At 36.3% G+C, this 20885-nt stretch overlaps 4 protein-coding genes across 5 annotated transcripts; 2 read left to right on the top strand and 2 right to left on the bottom strand.

The window, feature by feature from the left end:
* The first annotated feature begins 4900 nt into the window (after positions 1-4900).
* Positions 4901-6762, top strand: LOC132181039 (small ribosomal subunit protein bS21c). 2 transcript variants are annotated; one of them, XM_059594085.1, is made up of 2 exons: positions 4901-5372; positions 6496-6762. In XM_059594085.1, the coding sequence occupies exons 1-2, from the start codon at positions 4960-4962 to the stop codon at positions 6605-6607; spliced, it is 525 nt and encodes a 174-aa protein (XP_059450068.1). In that variant the 5' UTR covers positions 4901-4959; the 3' UTR covers positions 6608-6762. The 2 variants fall into 2 exon arrangements, with proteins under 2 accessions (XP_059450068.1, XP_059450067.1); XM_059594084.1 differs by having other exon boundaries at positions 6493-6762.
* A 665-nt stretch (positions 6763-7427) lies between these two features.
* Positions 7428-9579, bottom strand: LOC132181038 (uncharacterized protein At4g15970-like). The gene is made up of 3 exons (XM_059594083.1): positions 9463-9579; positions 8272-8640; positions 7428-8124 (listed from the first exon to the last, which is right to left on the bottom strand). The coding sequence occupies exons 1-3, from the start codon at positions 9553-9555 to the stop codon at positions 7639-7641; spliced, it is 948 nt and encodes a 315-aa protein (XP_059450066.1). The 5' UTR covers positions 9556-9579; the 3' UTR covers positions 7428-7638.
* Positions 9580-12021: 2442 nt separating this feature from the next.
* On the top strand, positions 12022-15647 carry LOC132180882 (chloride channel protein CLC-b). Its single transcript, XM_059593866.1, has 6 exons — positions 12022-12367; positions 12472-12672; positions 12774-12951; positions 13445-13977; positions 14125-15277; positions 15523-15647. Exons 1-6 carry the CDS (start codon positions 12174-12176, stop codon positions 15631-15633), a joined length of 2370 nt encoding a protein of 789 aa, XP_059449849.1. The 5' UTR covers positions 12022-12173; the 3' UTR covers positions 15634-15647.
* A 101-nt stretch (positions 15648-15748) lies between these two features.
* LOC132180883 (uncharacterized) lies at positions 15749-20648 on the bottom strand. Its single transcript, XM_059593867.1, has 15 exons — positions 20410-20648; positions 20128-20242; positions 19941-20052; positions 19799-19843; positions 19483-19550; positions 19321-19375; positions 19143-19222; positions 18715-18798; positions 18098-18211; positions 17595-17713; positions 17387-17504; positions 16981-17114; positions 16700-16853; positions 16471-16550; positions 15749-16118 (listed from the first exon to the last, which is right to left on the bottom strand). Exons 1-15 carry the CDS (start codon positions 20586-20588, stop codon positions 16031-16033), a joined length of 1545 nt encoding a protein of 514 aa, XP_059449850.1. The 5' UTR covers positions 20589-20648; the 3' UTR covers positions 15749-16030.
* Between the last annotated feature and the right edge of the window lie 237 nt (positions 20649-20885).

Raw genomic sequence — 20885 nt, 5'->3', positions numbered from 1 at the left:
TAGTCTTCAGTTTTAACAACAGATCTGCTCCAGACCGACTCAATCCAATATATAAGTAGCTCTTATTCCTTGGCCCTAAGAGTAGAAAACCCCCATGCCGAAATTCATCCTCTTCGACTCGATAGCCAGGATACCGTTCATATCCACAACCCAAGGGTTTGGACCAAAAGCGAATACCCCGGAGATCATCAAGTGGGCAGATTAAGAGAGAGGACAGGGCCTTATTACAAGCAACAAAAACAGGAACAAAAAACCACAAGAAAATAGGAAGAAAAAAAAGGGGGCAGGAAACAAATAGGGAAAAACTGGAAAAGAAATACAAGGAAAAAAGAGACAAAAAGGGAAAAACTGGAAAAGAAATACAAGGAAAAAAGAGACAAAAGCCAGCCAAGCCATAATCGAAAAATGACTCTCAATCGAATCTGAGCTCAGGGGCCGTAGGAGAAGGGCTAAAACAAAAAACAGGACAAAGGAGGGGAAAGAGGCGGAAAGGAAGGGGAAAAAAACACCGCATAAGGAGCTAGGGAGCATCAGGTAAATAGTTTAACTCATAAGGTGAAGAGGGAGAGGGGAGGCAGCAAAGGATGAGGGAGGAGGGGGAGATCTGAGTTTCTCCCCCTCCTCCTGTGCGGCGCTCTGTGCTAGGATATGCTTTTGAAGTGCAAGCATTACAACATTCTTCTTAAATGATCTATAAATGCAAAGTTTGTATACCATGGTCACATATATAAATTTATTTCAACTTAGTCTATAAAATTGTCATGTATCATTTAGCATGTGAGAAGTACATGATATTTTTATTAAAAAAATTATGCAATTTTCACATGCTAAAAAAATAACATACTTCTCACCTTCTAAAAGACACAACAATTTTATAAACTGAACTAATTTTTTTTTTTTTTTTTTAAAAAAAAACCTCTTTTTATCCGATTGGAAGAAAATTGATGTCCGATGGTCCCATAGGCCTGTGTTTAGAACATGAAGCCATCAACATGGCCACGAGATGTTATCTCTCAAATTCAAATATCGATTATAATAAAATAAAAATCGATTATAATAATATTTTGGGTCAGTAATTACATTTTGTAGTTTGCACCAAGCTACCGTGTATGTGCACTTTATTAATCATTACCATGTCCAGCTTAAGAGTTTAATTTATAGTTAATTACATGCCGACATATGACATGTTAGAGTATAATGAGTGGCAACGGTTATAATTTAATCTATGCAAGTTTTACTTTTATTGGGTACAATATGTTTATTATAATGAAAGGGTACATTAATATATCCATTTATGTATTATAATAATTCGGATTTCAATCAAATCCAAAATTTCAAATTTTTATTGGGGTTAGAATTTCTCAATTGTATTTTTATAGTTCATTGAATTTGGACTTAAATATGGATTCTATTGTGTATAATCAAATTATACTAATTTTCTATAAAGTCTAAACTCAACAACGATGTTCTATATTGGCATGTATATATAATCATGCTTTCTAAACTAAAGAGCAATGGACTATAATCACAGTAGGAGCACTTGCTTATACCCATTTATCATATGAATGAAGTATTATGAGACTTCTTCTAGCTCAATAGAGAATACTTGCCTATCCCATGTAGCAAAGGCACTTCAAAACATTAATAAAGCTTTTTCAAAGACTTTTTCGTTATATATATATATATATATATATATAACCTTTTTACCCATATAGTTGATTAGACAAAGTATATTTTTTTTCTCAGAGTTGAAATTTATAACTGACATTGTATTTGATCCTCGCATACAATTTTAATAGAATTAAAACAGTATGCGATTCTCACATGATTTAAAGAAAAAAAAAATCATATTTAATCCTTAGGTTTTTATTTGATTTGAACTTAGTCCTTAAGTTTTTAATTTCAACAATACGGTCCTTAAGTTTGCCTAAATTTAAAATAGGTTAATCTATTACTTTACCGTTAAAACTAACCGTTTGTAATCTGCCCTATGTGTCTCATTTGACATGTCAACACCCTAATGCAATGCCACATAAACAAGTGCCAAGTAAAAAAAAAAAAAAAAAAAAAAATCCACAAAAACCAATGCGTTAAACTTATAAAAACACATAGGCTGAGAACCTATTGGTCTATAATGACTGCATATTCGCCGGATTAGCAGGAATTAAGATCCTCTCAATTTCATTTGAACTGGATAATATTCAGTTAGTTATAGTAGACAAATATTTTTGTCTACTCAAAAAGTGAAAAGACAAAAATACCCAATCACTATAACTTATCCAATTCAAATGAAATGGAGAAGATCCTGTTCCGATTAGCAGAGCATGTGGTCTTAAGACAAATGTTAATTTCTTACTATTCAATTTTACAAATAAAATACACATATGATCATAAACAGCTTGGAGATAACGGTTCATACAATGAATTTTGTAAAAATAGGCGCAATATTAATGGGTTACAATAATCATTAATGTGCCACCAATAGCATTGAAGTGGCGGTGACAAATGCAGAAAATTGTAGTGGCATAGCTTTTACGTCATGCTCGAAAATTTCCCTTTCAAACATATCAACTTTTCTAATCTACCAAAAAGATTAAGATAATCATTATCAATGGAATCATTAATCTGGAGCCTGTTGTCCAGTAGAGAATGAATGATAATTGTTGAATAATTAGAGCCGTTTAAATTGAACACCTATTGAAGGCTGCTAAATATTAATAGGAAAATGCTAAGTATTCTTCTAGTGTTTTTTTGGTATTCTCCTAACTGTGATGTGGCTTTTAAAATCACCAATAGATTAAAAATCAATAATGATAATCTCAAATTTAACGGTGATTTTAAAAGGTATATCATAGTTGAGAGAATACCAAGAAAACAATAAAAGAACACATAGCATTTCTCATATTAATATGAAATAAATGTAAAAATTGTTTTTGCATTTTTAAAAGAGAAATGTTAGGTGCTCTTCTAGTGTTCTCTCGGTGTCTTCTCAACTGTGATGTGTCTTTTAAAATTACCAATAGATTAAAAGTCAATAATGATAATCTCAAATTCAACGGTGTTTTTAAAAGCCACATCACAGTTGGGAGGACATCAAGAGAACACTAGAAGAGTACCTAGCATTTCCCTTTTTAAAAGCGTTTTATATTTAAATTATTTGTTAATATTTTTTTATTTCTAAAAGAGGAAACAAAAGACAAAAATAAAAAAAATAACCTCTATTTTTTGATGCATACATGGCTTGACTAATTAACATCCAATGGAATTGGCTGCAACAATTGCTGTTAATTTGTTGCCTCTTGGTTGAGCTAAAGAGAGGTTCAAAATCTGATTGGTACAAAAAATATGTATCAGAAAAAAAGAGTAAAAGCAGCAGATCACGACAGAATTTAAGATTGATCATGGGGTTGTCAAATGTCAGCCATATATAGTATTTACCCATTCTTGGCTTCTTCCACAGTTCCAAGGGATGAATTACTATTTTTTTTTTTGTCGTTTGGTCGCATAATAACATTGGTTCTATGATGAGGACAAAATGGGTACTAAATCAGGACATTACAGAAAAATGTTGGGCATGTTGGAAATGACACTCAAGACATTTTCACACCTGCAGGAAGTGACATATGTTAGAATATTAATTAAATTATTAAAATAATTTTTTTTATATTAGAATAATTTTTTAAAATAATTAGTGATTTAATATAATATTAAAGTAAAGATTTCGAGTTTAAACCTTTTTTTTTTTTTTTTTTGTAATTTATCTCTCATTTTTTTATTAATTAAATATTAACTTTATTATTATTTATCTATTTAAATTTTTAAAGCAAGTAGTAATTTAACAAGATTTACAAACATGTGAAGTCTGAAAATCAAAAGGTAAATGATGGCTCTTGATTGAGTATTTGTGACTAGTCTTCCAATAATCTCTTGGAAATTAGTTGTTTTTGTTTTGTGGGCTGGATTTGTTTGAAGCTGCAAATTATCACATCAACCCAATAAAATGAGAGTTGGAGTATTTAGAATTAACTATGCTAGGCAAGCGTAATGCCAGAAATTACCCTTTTATCTTACTTACTGGCGTTGTAGTGCCAATAAACCTTGTTGAAAAAAAATAAAAAATCATGAGCAAATTAGCACTACCACATCAACAAGATAGGATAACTCTTTCATCCTACTTACTGGCATTGTAGTGCCAATCAACCTTGTTAAAAAAAAAAAAAAAAAAATCACGAGCCAATTAGCACTACCACATCAACAAGATAGGATAATTATGTGATAAAAGTGTGGTTTTTAATATTACTCGAGTATAGAATCCTACAATTCCACTTGCCCTTTTTGTTGGGGACACAAATTTCCTTCGACCTATTTTAGTAAGTTAACATTTTTTGGTTTCTCAAAAATTAATGTTTAGGTTCTTAGGTTAGTAGAATGACAATAAATCACTCTTAAAAATATTAAAAAAATAGGTAAAAAGAAATTTCTTCTGATTAGTTTGAAAAAAATTTCTTTCCTTTTGGGAGAGGGAAGAGGGGGATAAGTTGTAGACCATCAAGCCCAGAAGAATTGTAGACCATCAGCCCAAAAGAACAGATAGTGGGTGATAAACCTAAGCTAATAGCCTAATCCCACAAAAACTCTCCAACCCAAAGCCCCTTGGGAAAGGAATTATCTTCGTTTCAAATGAAATGGAGATGAGCCAATTTAGACTAAGGAATTCTCTTCATAGTTGTCTTTAGCCATTTAAGCTAAAAGATTAAATATTTTTGTCAATTATGTCCCATCATTTAGCCTAAATGGCTCCAGGATCCCTTTCCAAGCCCTTGAGCCCTGACCCGAGACCCACCGGGTCAACCTCACACGCACTTAGACTCACATCCGAAACCACTATACCACCAGTCTATCCGATAAGACCAAAATCAAAAGGCCCACAGTCTCAGAGGTCACCAAAGTCGTCCATCCATGGCTGCCTCATCCTCCTCTCTCAGCACCTTCCTCTCCTTCATCTTCCCCTCGAAACCACCGCCACCACCCAAAACCCCACCACCCCAGCTCAATCTGCTTCAGACCCAGAAACCCAGAGAAGGGCTGGTCCCGCTGGTGGCACAAGAGGATCCACACTCTTCTTCTTCTTCTTTGGCCTCTGTGATATGTCCCTCTCTGGCATATGCCAACACGCTCTACTTCAATTCAGCGTACAATGTTCAGGTGGTAGTGGAAGATAACGAGTCCGAGGAGAGGCTGCTGAACCGCTTCCGCAGAGAGGTCATGAGGGCCGGTGTTATTCAGGAGTGTAAGCGCAGGAGGTATTTTGAGAACAAGCAGGACGAGAAGAAGCGCAGGACTCGTGATGCCGCTAAGCGCAACAAAAGAAGGTTCGGCCTTTAGTTATCTGATTTTTGTTTTACTATTTTGTTGTATTATTTTCTTTGGGCTGTTTGGATTGTGGGAGAGTTGAGGAAATCGAAAGAAGGGAAAGAAACATTAAATTTTGATGCTTTAGTAATTTCAACGTGATAGGTTTGTCTGAATTGATCAATTAGCTGCTATAGCCTTAGTTAAGCATTAACTTTGCTCCTTCAAGGTCATCGTTTTGTTATTTTTTTAATCGTACACCATAATTTATTGGTCCTTGCTAGTTAATTTCTGTTTGGCTTCGATTTTATTGGTATTTGTAGTTAGTTTTTCTGAATCTTTGGCAGTCGCTTTAAATGTCTGATTTTTTTCAGCAATCAAGGCTACTCTTTCTCCCACTTCTGTTCCCCTAAAAACCCAGCTACCCTTTAGGGATCCATTGCGTCTCACATAGAGTACAAAGTGAAAATTCTTCTCTTAGTAAGTGGACATGGAGAAGTTTTGCAGCAATCACTACACATGACAGTATGTCGGTATGTTTTGGGGTCTTCTGAAATGCTACCAGTTCAGATTTTTGCTTTTTTTTTCTTTTGGATAAGCAACCAGGTCAGAATTTCAGTAATGTGTGATGGTGTGAAACATTTCTCTGTGGCCCTATTTAGGGTGATAAGTTTGCATATATAATTCTAACATAATGAGGCAGTTCAATTTTCATTGAGACAAGTATTGCCTGTTGTTAATACTTTTATCTATGTTCTCTATATATCTTTTTTCTTTTTGTAGGGAAAAAAAAACTCACACACACACACACACACACACATTTGGTTTCTTTGGAATATGTCATTATGACTTTGCACACTGTCTCAAATTTGCGTCTCTCGTATCAAAGTACAGATGGGTTTTGTGTATTTTGCTCTGATTGTAGGGTGTTGACATTTATAGCTTTTAAATCGTTTGCTCTCTTAGGTACTGTGTAATCCTTTTTTGATTGTACTGCATATTCTTGTGGGTTCTTTATATCTGATACAATAAAGCTATTAATCTGTGATTAAACAACTAGGAGCAGCCATGAAGAGTTTCTTCTGTTAGATCTCTCCTTTGACAGTGATTATTTATCGTTCATCTGTCTCATTCTATTAGCAGGCGCCCCCAATTTAGAGGTCCTCCACCAACCAAGCCGGAAGAATCAGTAAGCAAGAAGGCAGATGATGAAGAAGATAACTGGGATCTACCTGAAGGATCCATCCCCTATTAACTGCGTTCAACTGGCCTTTAATTTCTAGAACCCACCTTTGAGTGCAAGAGGCTTTTAGTCCATGTAAATGGCATTAAGTTAAATCCTGTTCTTCAATCGACTCGGTGCAGTGTCCTTTTTGCATTTTTATCTATATATAAGGTAAATGTTTTTCATTCCAGCGTCCATTTGAATGCACTTTATGTCATGTGTTGGAAATCAATGTCGAAATAAGGAGGGAGACTTGCTTGGGACGATGATGATTTATTTTTCCTTGCTAAACTGAAAAATAGAAGGTGATATCTGCCCCAGATGGGTGAGGCTCTGCCATTTGACTAAATTTTAAGGTCCATCAAGCAATGAGAGAAATCTATTCGAACAAAAGGCTGCGCTTTGCAGGGAGTCTATTCTGGGTCAATTGCGTGGGAGGCAATTTGTTGCTTCCGATGGACCTACAGATACTGGTAGAATGTTCTTCCATATAGTTTGATCCTCTGCATTTGTTAACTGCGATTGGTATTAGTCATGCTAGTATGCTACGCAAGATGGGGCTGCCACATCAGCAATTAGGGACACTTTGCACCCTTAGCCTGTGTCCTACGTGTATTTAGCATAGGACACAATCCAAAACGGTATGGTATAATGGAAAATAAGCAAGAACATTTGCTGCTTAACTTATCAAGCCCATTTTGCATAAATTTTGAGAAAGTCGATTAAAATTGTTTAATAGCTTATTGTGTGGAGCCTTTTGCCAATTACTTTGTAAAAAATAGTTGTAATTGTCATCTGGGCTGCTCAAGGATCCTCACTGGAGAAATTTTGACTCTTTATCTGTGTGGCTCAAAGAGGGGCATTAGAAAAATGGTTTCCTCGAGCTTGTTTAAAGGAAGAAAATTTGCAGCAGAAAAGATGGCTTGGATGTTCTTCAACTTCTGTGATTCATATTTGTGAATGTTACAATCGACCATTTCCAATTAGCATGGTCAAATTCTACTACAGATTCTTTAGACATGCAGAACAATTTCTCTGCGATTCTCGGCAAGGCAATTTGTTCATCTCATGCATTTCTTTGGAGCTCTCCATGAAAAAGAGGACGGCCCCAGACTAGCATTCGCCGACAGTTTTGCCGTGAAGTTTATCCAGTCATCAAGAAGAAGCCTCATGTCATGCACCTTATGCTTTACATTGTCACAGCAGGCTGCATGCATGGTATAAACTTCACTCATATCCTTACTATCCTCACAAAACCCACCAAAATTACCCGGGTCCGGATATTTAATCCTCACTCCAACCATGTCAACGATGTCGAGGCGCGTAGTCATCTCACAGAGGGATAGGTCCAGAGTGTTTGGATATAGAACCCTCTCGAATTGCCAGTACTTTAAGAAGTCAACTGCTATATCATCAGATTTCATGTGAAAGATCCCCTTATCTGGCTTGTTTCTTCCACTTTGAGGAGTGAAATCACATGGAACTGTGATTTGATATATAGGGTGGAAGTCTGAAAATGGACTCCTAAACCACATCGAATCTGCTTCCTGCAGCCCAAGATTTGAAAATGTATAAAAATCAATCTGCATTTTTCAAAACTGTGTTTTGAAATCGCACGTCTTGAAACCACAAATCCAAACAGATTCTAAGTGATCATAATTAACCATTTGATTACAAGAAACAAAAAGACTCACCGTGAATACTAAATTGTAACCTAATTCAATCACTTGCAGCAGAATATCATTTCTCCTTCTATTAAGCATGAGGTGATCTGGGGTTGTGAAGAGTCCCTCTACTGCAGCAATTTTGGATTCAAATAGAGGGAGTTGGAAGCAATGGGGATGTATGGCATTGCAGTATTGAAATGCTTGATTATCCAAAGCAACAACCACAAGGTGATTCAAGAACCGTTGAGTCCCTTGGCCAACTCGGAAGCTCTCTAGGAAGAGATCAAGAACAGAGCCTGGACTTGCCCATGTTTCATCAAGAATGGTCACTATGACTGTTTTGTCTGCCATGGATGTTCTCCTCAACACTCGCACCAACTCTGTGGCTTCTGCGTTCTAGTTACAAAGCACACAATATTCATAAACATGATTAGCAGCTTCTAATGCCCTGAATGATGTTATTAAATATGGACGGTCTAAATTAAAAACTTCTTATTTTTAGTCGGTCAATTTCTTAGATTAATTATTATGAGGTACTGCTTTGGTTTCTTCTAAATATTCATTACTTCCAAAGCCAAATTAAAAAAATGAAAAAGTTTGACAGAGAGAGACCCCTGATGGAGTCCGAGTGCTTAAGAATGTGTTAAACTGTCCGAGCAAGTGTTCAAAGTGAAAAGCTCATCAGAAACCTCTTACAGTTGCAGTTGGACAGGCTACAATTAGGACAAGAGATTGTAGCCAATTCCAATCCACCTCGAACACCCTCTAGTAAGAAGAATTTAGGGCATGAGACAGAAATACTATCTAGAGTGAAGACAGATTTGATGTAATATTCTTTGCACTGAGTAGGGTCATTCACTGTTGCAACAACCCCTCTCAGAAGGAGAGGTCGTTTGAACAGCGCTTTACTGTTTAAATAACCCCTCCTTCTAAGAGGGGTCGTTTTACTATTGAAATAACTCTTGGTGGTCGTTTTAACAAAACGACCCCATTTCAAAACGTCTCTAACTCATTGTTTTTTTGTAGTGCCAACTAATTCTTTCTATTTGGCACAAAATATACATGATAATATATACCTACAAATCCAAATGCACAAACACACTCACAATCATAGATTTACAATAAATATAGATGTTAAAGTAAGAAATAATAATAATAATTAAAGCACAAAAAGATCTAGCATTCAACACCCAGAAAAAGGTTCTAAAATATGCTTACAGGTTGAACATGGAGAAGCCATGCTTTTCGTGCCATTCCATTTGGTTTAGAAGCTTGGAATAAAAACAAGAATATAAGGAGAAGGATCATCATGAAAGCCACTGTATGAATCCATAGAGGCTGTAATAGTCTCGGCCCCCTCATCTCTTCATGCACTGATTAATAAACAACTCTACGAAGCTATTACTAGGGTTTTCATTGGTATAAAGAAGAAATCCCAAACGTTACAACAGAGAATCAAAGAGTAATCTGAAAAGATACCTGCCATTTATATGCATACATCCATGTATGAATAAATGCTTTCCATGCATGCACTTTTAATATAATATGGATTTCATTGCTTCTCTTTTGAGCAAGTAATTCAATGCAAACCCTACTTGACTCAATCATCTTACAAAAAAAAAAAAAAAAACAATCATCTTACTTTTCTTATTCATAAGCAATATCCTAGACTAAATGTTTTTCCTTTATAACATTATCTGAAAAAACATGTCCATCTATATCTCTTTTGTTATTAATGGGATTTTTGAAGAAAAAGAAAAAAGAACAAAAAAAAGTGAGTTTGACTTGAGTTTCGATTAAGTTAGAATTGTATCCATTAAAATCTAAACACGCGTTCCATAATAAGACACAAAAGACATACGTATTTCAATCCAGTTTAAGAAATATAAACATCTTGGGATTCACTTCTTCGATGTTTAACGCATGTCCGGTCCCACTTTTTTTATTATTATTTTTTGGAAAAACTTCACTTAATACCCCACTTTCCAAATTTCAAAAACTCTCAATTTCACCATTTGAATTTTCAATTTGATTCAATGTACTCCTCCGTCAATTTTATGGACGTTAAAAGTGATAAAATAACAATTATACCCATTACATTTTATAAAATTTCAAATTTACTATTGATTTCAAATTAAAAATTTTAAAAAAAAAGTGAAGGGTAATTTAGTATTTTTAATGGTATCCATTAGGGTTTAACTGCAAAAATTGACGGAAGGGTCAATTGTATCAAATTGAAAGGTTAGGTAGTGAAATTGAGAGTTTTTAAAATATAAAAAGTCTTCTCAAAACACTTAGTGGTTTAGGAGTCTTAAGTGAAGTTATTTATTTTATTTATTTATTTATTTTAAGTAAACTCCTCCTATGATTGCCACGTGTCCGGTCCCACCTTTTTTTTTTTTGCAAGTAACATGGTCCCACTTTTATTGAACATGATTACATGAAGAATGAGAAATTGCTGATATGTGGGGTCCCATATACGTACCCGTGTATTTCAGCCTAAGAAATCCGCATCGAGGAGCATGTTTTCATTATTATTTTGCCATTATGAAACTGAGGATAAGGTGGTCGTTTCGAACACCTGAAGGGTCGGTTTATTATGCACCGTTGATCTGTGCAATCAGCTGATCATAACGGGCCACATGTCATTTACACGATTTATTCTCTAGCCAGTTAAGCGGTGCTTAACTGTCAAGGAGCTAGGAAGAAGATAACTAGTTGACACAACAAAACATATGACCAAGTAGCAATCATGAATCTCAGAATTTGGTTTATACAATTCAGAATACGTAGAATATTGTAAAAGTTTTTTTTTTTTTTTTCGAAAAAAAAAAAAAAACTGGATTAGAGAACTTGATATATATATATATATATATGTTGTAAAAAACTAGATTGAAAGACCCAGTCTATTAAACTAACATATGATTCTCACATATATTTTTAATAAGATCAACAGATCACTTGCATTATTACATGTATATGAAAATTAAATGCTCTAAGTACAGACGTTAATTTAATAGATTGAATTGAAAAAAAAAAAAAAAAAAAAATTGTCCAAAAATATATGTGTGCTATCAATAATAGGCTAAATGGATATGCATTACTGATTGTTTGCAGAATATTTTGTACTGGCAAATATGTCAGAGGACTTCAAGGTGAAGTGCACGGCACCAACAATATTGGAAGGATATAGCAGTGATTTGGTTTGACCCAGAAACGTCAATTTGTTCAATGGTGAATGAAAAAAAAAAACATTATTTTAATTTAAATCTAATAAAATAGATAGAGACGTGAATTAAGAATAAAAATACGCAAATCACGTGAAATATGTTACTATCAAATGCTAGAATTAAAAAGGTTTTGTTAAAAGATTGAATAAAATCTTTCTATTGGAATCTATTAAACTAACATATTTATAGTGTAGACGTCAGTTTTAATTAATAGATTAAAAATGAGTTAAAAGAATTTCCTCTATCTCAATTTAAAGGAAAATTTTGTTAGAAATAGAATAGTTTTGAAAATAAATTGTCATTTCTGACTGGATTTTGAGGGAAATCCATAATACAATGATGAAAAAAAAAATTGGTTTCAAGAAATGAAGCAAATAATACAAAAGAATTTTCCATATATAGTTTAGTATAGCATGGCTTCTTTAAGCCAAAAATGAATGAGATTTGAGATTGATAGTCATCATTTATTACCAAACGTCCACCCCTCATCAATTATTGCAACAGCCTCAAACAGCCTCGATCCTTCAAAGTTCGTATTCATATACAATCAAAGTGTGTGTTTATAAAAGCTCTAGCAAGACAAAGCAAGTATGGACATGTAGATTGCACCATAATAACTCCCCCTCCAATCCAGAACCAACAAAAGCACCACCAACTTTAGAGCTTCGAAGGTTTTCTGTGTTTCCTTGTATTGCTCCAATGGAGGAAGAATCGAGAGAATTTACAGAAGCAGAAGCCACCCACAACATGGAAGGAGAAGCAGATGAAGAAGAGATAGACCCAGAAAGCAATCCACTAAACGAGCTACTCCTCAAGAGAAGTAGGACGATTTCCTCCAATCCACTCGCCATGGTTGGAGCCAAAGTTTCCCATATAGAGAGCTTGGACTATGAGTATGACTATATTCATAATCATACCATCTTCTTGTTCTTAGAAGAAACATTCACGTATATATATATATATATAGATGAAACTTGAGAGTTGCTTTGATGCGCAGGATCAATGAGAATGATCTGTTCAAGCATGACTGGAGAAGCAGATCCAAAATCCAAGTATTGCAGTATATATTCTTGAAATGGGCATTGGCATTTCTTGTTGGACTTCTCACTGGTTTAATTGCTACCCTCATCAATCTTGCCATTGAGAACATTGCTGGCTTCAAGCTTCTTGCAGTTGTTCACTTAGTTCAGAAGAAAAGGTTTGACGATATCCCTTCTGGGTTCTCATCACCACCATTTCATTTTCGAATGTTGAAACTTGTACACATGTAATTGTATACCTTTTTTGAATTTGGTGCAGGTTTTTTATGGGATTTATCTATTTCACGGGGGCTAATTTTCTTCTGACTATGTCTGCTGCTGTTTTATGCGTCTGTTTTGCACCAACTGCAGCTGGGCCTGGGATACCTGAAATCAAAGCTTATCTTAATGGAGTGGACACTCCCAACATGTTTGGCGCTGCAACGTTGATCGTCAAGGTGCGTTGGCTTTCACAGATTATGTGGTCTCTATAGTTTTAATGATGGGTTGTCTGCTAAAACAGAGAATTTGATTTGGGAGGAAGGATTCTGGTGGGTTTTTTATTACTGGAACACTTGGCTAGCACCAGATACAAATTTCTTCCAATCAGAACTCACTTATCAATGCACTATTTTTTTTAGGAGATGTCAATTTTGACAATGCGTCAATGCTGACCAGCGGCAAATTTTGTGGAATATAGGTGAATGAATATTTATTTAATTCAATTTTATTTAGAAAGTCTTGAAAGCTAATAGGATTTATAGTCGGTAGAGAAGAATTTTTATTTTTATTTTTTAAAAAAAATCCTTACAAGTGCAGTTCTTCGGAATTGGATCCAGTGATTTAGAAACCAAGATTCCAGTCAGGGTTAAAAGCAATGTTAAATGCCCACTTGTATATGTCACTTCTTTGTTAGAAGCTAAGCGGCCTGAAATCTTTTCACTGGTGTAGATAGTTGGTAGCATAGGAGCTGTCTCGGCTGGATTAGATCTGGGAAAAGAAGGGCCGTTGGTACACATTGGCTGCTGCGTTGCTTCCTTACTAGGCCAAGGCGGGCCTAACAATTACAGGCTTAAAGGGCGCTGGATTCACTACTTCGACAACGACAGGGACCGCCGTGATCTTATTACCAGTGGTGCGTCCTCTGGAGTTTGTGCAGCTTTCCGAGCTCCAGTGGGTGGTGTTCTCTTTTCTCTTGAAGAGGTTGCTACATGGTGGAGGAGTGCTCTCCTCTGGAGAACATTCTTCAGCACGGCGGTTGTGGTGGTGGTGCTCAGGGCTTTTATTGAAATATGCAGTACTGGGGAATGTGGACTTTTCGGGACAGGAGGGCTTATCATGTTTGATGTGAGCAATGTTACTGTAAGGTATCAGGTGATGGATATCATCCCAGTAGTTGTAATTGGCATTATTGGTGGAATTTTGGGAAGCCTTTACAACTATCTTATGCACAAGATCCTCAGACTCTACAGTCTCATCAATCAGTAAGTATCATATCCAACTTCATTCTATTCAATATAAAGCAAACCTGGCAAACAAACAGCAAAATTCAGGCTAACTTCATACTATTCTATTCATTATAAAGCAAACAGGGTTAGAAATCAGTATTGTGTTTGTTTATGTTGTTGCAGGATGGGACGAATGCATAAGATCCTTCTCAGTCTCACTGTCTCACTCTTCACCTCAGCGTGCCAATATGGTCTCCCTTTTCTAGTCGAATGCCGGCCTTGCGATCCCACCCTTTCAGCAACTGAATGCCCCACCAATGGACGGTCTGGCAACTTCAAGCAATTTAATTGCCCAAATGGTTACTACAATGACCTAGCCACTCTACTCCTTACAACAAATGATGACGCTGTCCGAAACATCTTCTCCACAAACACTTCTACAGAATATCAAATCCCCTCCCTCCTAATCTTCTTTGCACTCTATTGCATCTTAGGATTGTTTACCTTTGGAATTGCTGTGCCGTCTGGACTTTTCCTCCCAATCATCCTCATCGGCTCAGGTTATGGCCGCCTGCTAGGAATAGCCATGGGGTCTTATACAGATATTGACCAGGGGCTCTTTGCGGTACTTGGTGCAGCCTCGCTCATGGCTGGCTCAATGAGGATGACTGTTTCACTTTGTGTAATATTCCTTGAACTCACCAACAACCTTCTCTTACTACCCATAACAATGATTGTGCTCCTAATTGCCAAAACTGTTGGAGACAGTTTCAATCCCAGCATCTATGAGATTATACTAGACTTAAAAGGCCTGCCTTTCTTGGACGCACATCCAGAACCATGGATGAGAAATATCACTGTTGGTGAGCTAGCTGATGCCAAGCCCCCGGTCGTCACCCTCCATGGAGTGGAAAAGGTGGCCCGTATAGTGGATGTCCTGAGAAATACAACACACAATGGCTTCCCTGTTGTAGATGATGGGGAGGTGCCACCAGTGGGACTAGCCACTGGGGCAACTGAACTACATGGAATAGTCCTAAGAGCTCACCTTCTTCAAGCTCTGAAGAAAAAATGGTTCTTAAGAGAGAAAAGAAGAACAGAGGAGTGGGAAGTGAGAGAGAAATTTACCTGGGTTGATCTGGCTGGGAGGGAAGGAAAAATTGAGGAGGTGGCAGTGACAAGGGATGAAATGGAGATGTATGTTGATCTGCATCCTCTCACCAATACAACACCTTACACTGTGTTGGAGAGCATGTCAGTGGCAAAGGCCATGGTGCTTTTCAGGCAGGTGGGACTTCGCCATTTGCTAATTGTACCCAAGTATCAAGCAGCCGGGGTGAGTTGATAAGCATCTGTCATTTACTCTAACTAGTCTAAATGCACACGTAAAGGAGAGTCAATGAGATATATATATATATATTTTCAATTGTATATTAACTCTTTTAAGTTTATTCTTTCCAAAACTCAAATGAAATGGGAGTGTTTTGCATATAACTATTCTAGATGGTCATTCATATAGGTATACTAGAAATAGATATTTCGAATGAAAAACACTAACCTAATGTTCTGTTCCATTTCTAGGTGCCTCCAGTGGTTGGGATTTTGACCCGGCAGGACTTGAGGCCCTACAACATTTTGACAGCCATTCCTCATTTGGAGGTGAGTTCGAAGGGCAGAGAAAAGGGGAACTGAGTCTCTCATAATCACCAAATTAGCACCTTTCTTGAAGCAACATGTCTCTTCCTGTATTCCTTTTAATTATTTTCACAATTATTCTTTCATCAAATTCTGAAGTAAAGTGATGAGATACTGCAATGATATCAAATTTCATTTCATTGTAACCGTTCTTTTTATACAAAATATCAGTCAATGATGAACAACAAATCCTTTTTGAATCCAACAACACAGGAATGGACTGACAATTGCTTTCTGATTCAGACAATCTCTCATGCACGATTCATCTTCTCCTTCTTTGTATGCAATTTCCCCATCTCTCATAGTGCATCTTCTGTCTTCTTACATGCAACTTGCTTATAGTCCAATTGGACATTAGCAAAACATCGTGCTAAAGCCATAGCTCAGTGTGTCCCTACAAGGGTTTCTTCTTTTTCTTTCCTGATTTCTTTTTCTTGAGGCCTACTCCTTGACCCCTCTTGAACACAGCCAAAACCTCAATGCTGCAAACATAGCCAAAAATCAATTGTCATGGACATATTGACATAAAATTTAACAACCCTTCACTAGAGGGTAAATAAATTGCAAATGCAGTCAGTATCTTTCTATTTAAAAATATTAGAACATATCTGAGTCTTCAAAGTTGACAAGAACATAGTCCTTTGAAACTCTTAACTAACTTCCTAAAAGTGGCTAGGAATATAGGTTCAAATCCTAGAGTCACACAAAGCTATATGATTGCAACATGACTTAAAAATAAAGTAACACAAAGTTACATTCCAGATGATGTACTCAGATAAAGACCCCACACTACATTGGGAGGGGGCAAGGAATAGACCGGAAAGGGAACAATACCTCTGGGTGCCAGGAAAGAAATTGTAACCATGAGCTTTTTCCAAATGCCATGTCTTACTCGACAACAATGAATTGCAATCCTGTTAACAATTGCTGCATAATTAGCTAATGAACTAATCCACATTCTCAAAATCGAGAATAATCAAGGCAGATATTAACATGGCCAAAAAGTATAATCAAGTATAATCTATTTCCATAGTATTTTCCAGCCATTGCTTTAATTGAGTACCTCTTTAAAGCTTTCCCATCCACAACTTATATAAATAAGGGTATCAGGCAGTGCTTCACTGTCATCTGAAGTTGTTTCGCTTCCAATCTGAACTGAATCTTCCCTAGCACGTAAAATCCATGGTCTTTTTTCGTCTTTGTCCTTAGAGCGAGGACTGAAGTTGCCATACAGATTATAATGCATTAGATAACTTGCCTAGTGCTCTGATATTAACAGTCTTGATAGGAACCATAGATGAGATCCTAGACTTAAATTTCTAGGGACTACTAAAGTATCCAAACCTTTCAAATGATGACTTGGCTTTAAGCTCCATTCTTGGTATACTCTGTAATGCATCAACAAGAGACGGGTCCAATCCCTTTCTAGGAGGATCAACTACAATTACATCAGACCCCACTATCCAAGAACGAGGTTCCTGTTGACTTGTAAATACATCATAGAATTAGTCCTGAAACATTCAATAGCTAAACTAAAGGCTAAACAATTAGGCTACCATAATTCAAGAGACATATTATGCCTGGTATTTTTTTTTTTTTAATATAATATATGAGTTTCATATTAATAGAATCATTACGTCCATAAGTATTATACCAATGTGGAATTACAGAGAGATCTCCGCATATACAAGATTCTGAGGTAAAACTTATGACATATATAATCATAGATTCAATACGGTTAAACACCAACCTTTGAAGCATCTGCATGATGCCAGCTGACGCTGCTCTCAATAATGTGTGATAGGCGGTCAGCTGTCTTCTCAAAAGACAACTTTGATTCTTTGTTAATCTCAATGCATTTAACAGACCTGAAAAGAATAATAAAAACAATGAACAACTTTTGAACATAAAGAGCAAGTCGTAGGCCCCAGAGTATTTGCAACTATCTCAGTTCTTGCCTGCATTTTCTGGTGGCAGCTAATGATAGTCCAATTGCACCAGCTCCTGCATACAAATCAGCCACAGATGCACCAAAAGGGACATACTTTTGTAACTTCCGGAGCAAGACATCAAAAGCCTGAAAAGAATTAGCATTTGACAGAGTATTATTCTTATTTTGTCAATATAAGATAAAATTAGGCATGTCTAGCTAATTATCAAGTTTTTGTTATTTAAAACTGCAAACAGAAGCACATTTGGCATTTGCTTGGTGATAAGTGTAATCTCCCTTAGATTAGCAGAAACTTGGGCATCCCAAACAGCGAGGCAGGATCTAAATCCCAATACTCCTGTTCTTTATGCCTTCTAGCCCATACATCATACTAACCACTGAATGTAACATAAATTATATCTTTCAATCCCCATGTTCATTCTTGTTGAATAATAATCAATCTATAAATAGAATATGTCCATAAACAATCAAACAAGAAGAGGAGTTTGCTTGATCAAAAATTTTCTCTACCCGTGTGTTTGCTTGGCCAAAACTGGATGGAGCCAAAGAAATATCGATTCCACCAACATGTTCCCAGAAGTCTTTCTCTCCTAAAAGATGTCTCCATCTATTGCCAAAAATTATCTGCATCATCAGTTACACATTTTTAGTTCCATATATTTTAATATTTTGAATAAATGCAACAATTTGTGAGCTATGCAAACAATATTGCATATACAGCTATGAACATATGAGAATATAGTAAGTCATGCAGTTGAGCAAGCACATCTTATACCAAAATAATTTGACTTAAATTAGACATAATTGTAAAGAAAATATTAACCATGTCAAGTGATCCGAGGAAGTGCATTATTTTTTCTTTATATTTTGATATTCTTTGATCATTTCATAGGATTCTAACCCAACATAAACAGTCACCATAAAAAAAATTATTCAAAGCATTCTAGCTTTTGTGATTACATCTTTTTGTTCCTACAACACCAGCGCAAAAGGCACACATTCATGGAGTTCAAAATGGAAAAAAGTTTTATTACAATAAAGCTACTTTAGATATGCTCATTTGTAAACAAACATATGGTGCCATTCTATTCATACTCTTTTTCTTCATAAAAGCATTTTTAACTCACATTATTACTCGATGTCTGAAAGTTAGCCCACACAGAATGTATTAAATGGAGATTGCTCTTTGGCCCACCATTTCTCCATAAAAACTGCAACATTTATACAAATAAAATAGGGTCAATTGTAACTATCCACCCTAAACAATGGGGTCATGTTAACATTCCCTAATCAAATCTTTGCAATCAACACCCTAATTGGGCATTAGTTTGCAATATCCGCCACTTGATACTTATTTGGACGATGTGGGTGACGTTGTAAATTAATCTCGAGTTAATATATTTGACCACAAAATTTGTGGTTTGGTGGGACATTGCAAATGGACCCATAGTTTAGGGTGGATAATTGCAATTAATCCAATAAAATTATTAGAGAAAAAAAATATATAAATAAACACCCCAGAACAGTTACGAGAAAACGAAGGTGTCAAGCTCACATTGGCCAAGGCATTAAGTTTATTTGAATTAGAGGAATTCTCATTTCTCGAATTCCAAACCAGAGCAACCTGTACTTTACCTGGAAGCAATTATAAGCTCATCAACTTAAATCTTATATTGCTCAATGTAAAAAGTTCAAAACAACAACATAGTTTTACTATGAATTCAGCTAGTAACCATTTCTATATCTTTCAGAGGCCCGAAGCGATGTGTTGTATGTTGTCACGGCCATCTGCACCACACCCACCATTAGTTAAATTCCAAAACTTTACAAAACTACAACCATTACATTTACAATATATACACAAAATAAAGTTGTTTATTCTTACGAGCAGTCACCTGAACATATCGTAAATCACCAGTCCCCTGATCCTCATCATACGGCTCAACATTCAGCTCTATAATACCTGAAAAATATCATCCAAAAGAACAAACAAATTTTACATAAGTTCTATTAGAATATTAATTAAATCATTAAATTCACCATTTCTTCTCGGCATAAGTTTTTGGGATAATTAGTGCATTAACATGACATCAAAGCAAAGGTCCTGAGTTTGACTCTTTACTTTGCAGTTCACTGTTTTTAACAAGTTCAACAATCAACTCCCAGTAAACAAAATCTACGCCATCAAAATTATTCAGACAAAATGTAGACCTTGTCGAAGCAGTTCCACAGCGGCATTAATATTCGGATGGTGAGCTATACAAACAAGATTTAAAGTTCAACAACAAAAATTCAAACAAGCTAAGTATTCAAAATCCAAAACTATGTGAAAGGAATTTCAAACTACTAAGACCTTTACAGTGAGGAATGTCCACCACATTATGAGTACCCTCCTCATAGAGCCCGATGAGAGGGCTTTTCGCTGAGCCACGAACCGCCAGTTTCGCGCGGCAACGCCATCCCCACTGAAAGCAAAAAGATGAATTACATAATGTTGCTTTAACTTTTGAAAAATTAGGCGAGGAATTATCTGGCTGTACCAGTTTACAACTATCAAACGTGAATTTTGAGACCCCGATGCTCTTGAAGAACTCGGTGGCCTCGTCGAGGATTGTCGGACGGTGGAGATTGAGCTCCTGAGTACACCCGGAGCACCTGAACAATCAAGCAGTTAAAAAAAAGTAGCAACTAATCTGTAAAGAATGTTACAATATTCTTTATATTTAAAGCCACAGTTCAATACACACAGAAATACAATATTCAGTTCATACATATATTCTTATTTTAAGAAAGAATAACTACGAAAGAAAAAAAGGACGTACGATTGGAAGTGAGAGCACTGGAGGGCGCAAGTTAGCGAGGGGAGAGGGGTTGGGTTAGGGTTTGGAGGCAAAGAAGGTGGTGGTGGTGGAGGGACAAGGCGGGTGCGCAGTGTGCCGGGGGACGCGTGGCAGGTGATGAGCGGGGAGGGTGGGCGAGTGGAGAGGAGGAACAGAGGCATTGTGCGTCCGGGGGTGTCCGGAGCTTTTGGCTGCAGTGTGTGTGTGGCGGGAATGGATAATTATAGGAAGTCAGATAAATATCTCAAGGATTTCGTCAATTTTTCTTTGTATCTTTTTACTGAAATCGCTTTAGGTGGTAACGTTTTCGATTAGCAGTAAAACCGCTATGTGGAGCAACGCTTTTAGAAGGAAGTCAAGTCAAGGCACTGACGTGTTGGCAAGTCGTGCGGCAAGATGCTATGCTACGAGTCGTTTTGAAGAACAGAAGTGCAATTGTTGGGACATTGATATGAATA

Source organism: Corylus avellana, chromosome ca5 (assembly GCF_901000735.1).
Source record: "Corylus avellana chromosome ca5, CavTom2PMs-1.0".
NCBI lineage: Eukaryota > Viridiplantae > Streptophyta > Magnoliopsida > Fagales > Betulaceae > Corylus > Corylus avellana.
The sequence above is the reverse complement of the archived record's forward strand: the minus strand, read 5'-3'. Positions and strand labels throughout refer to the sequence as shown.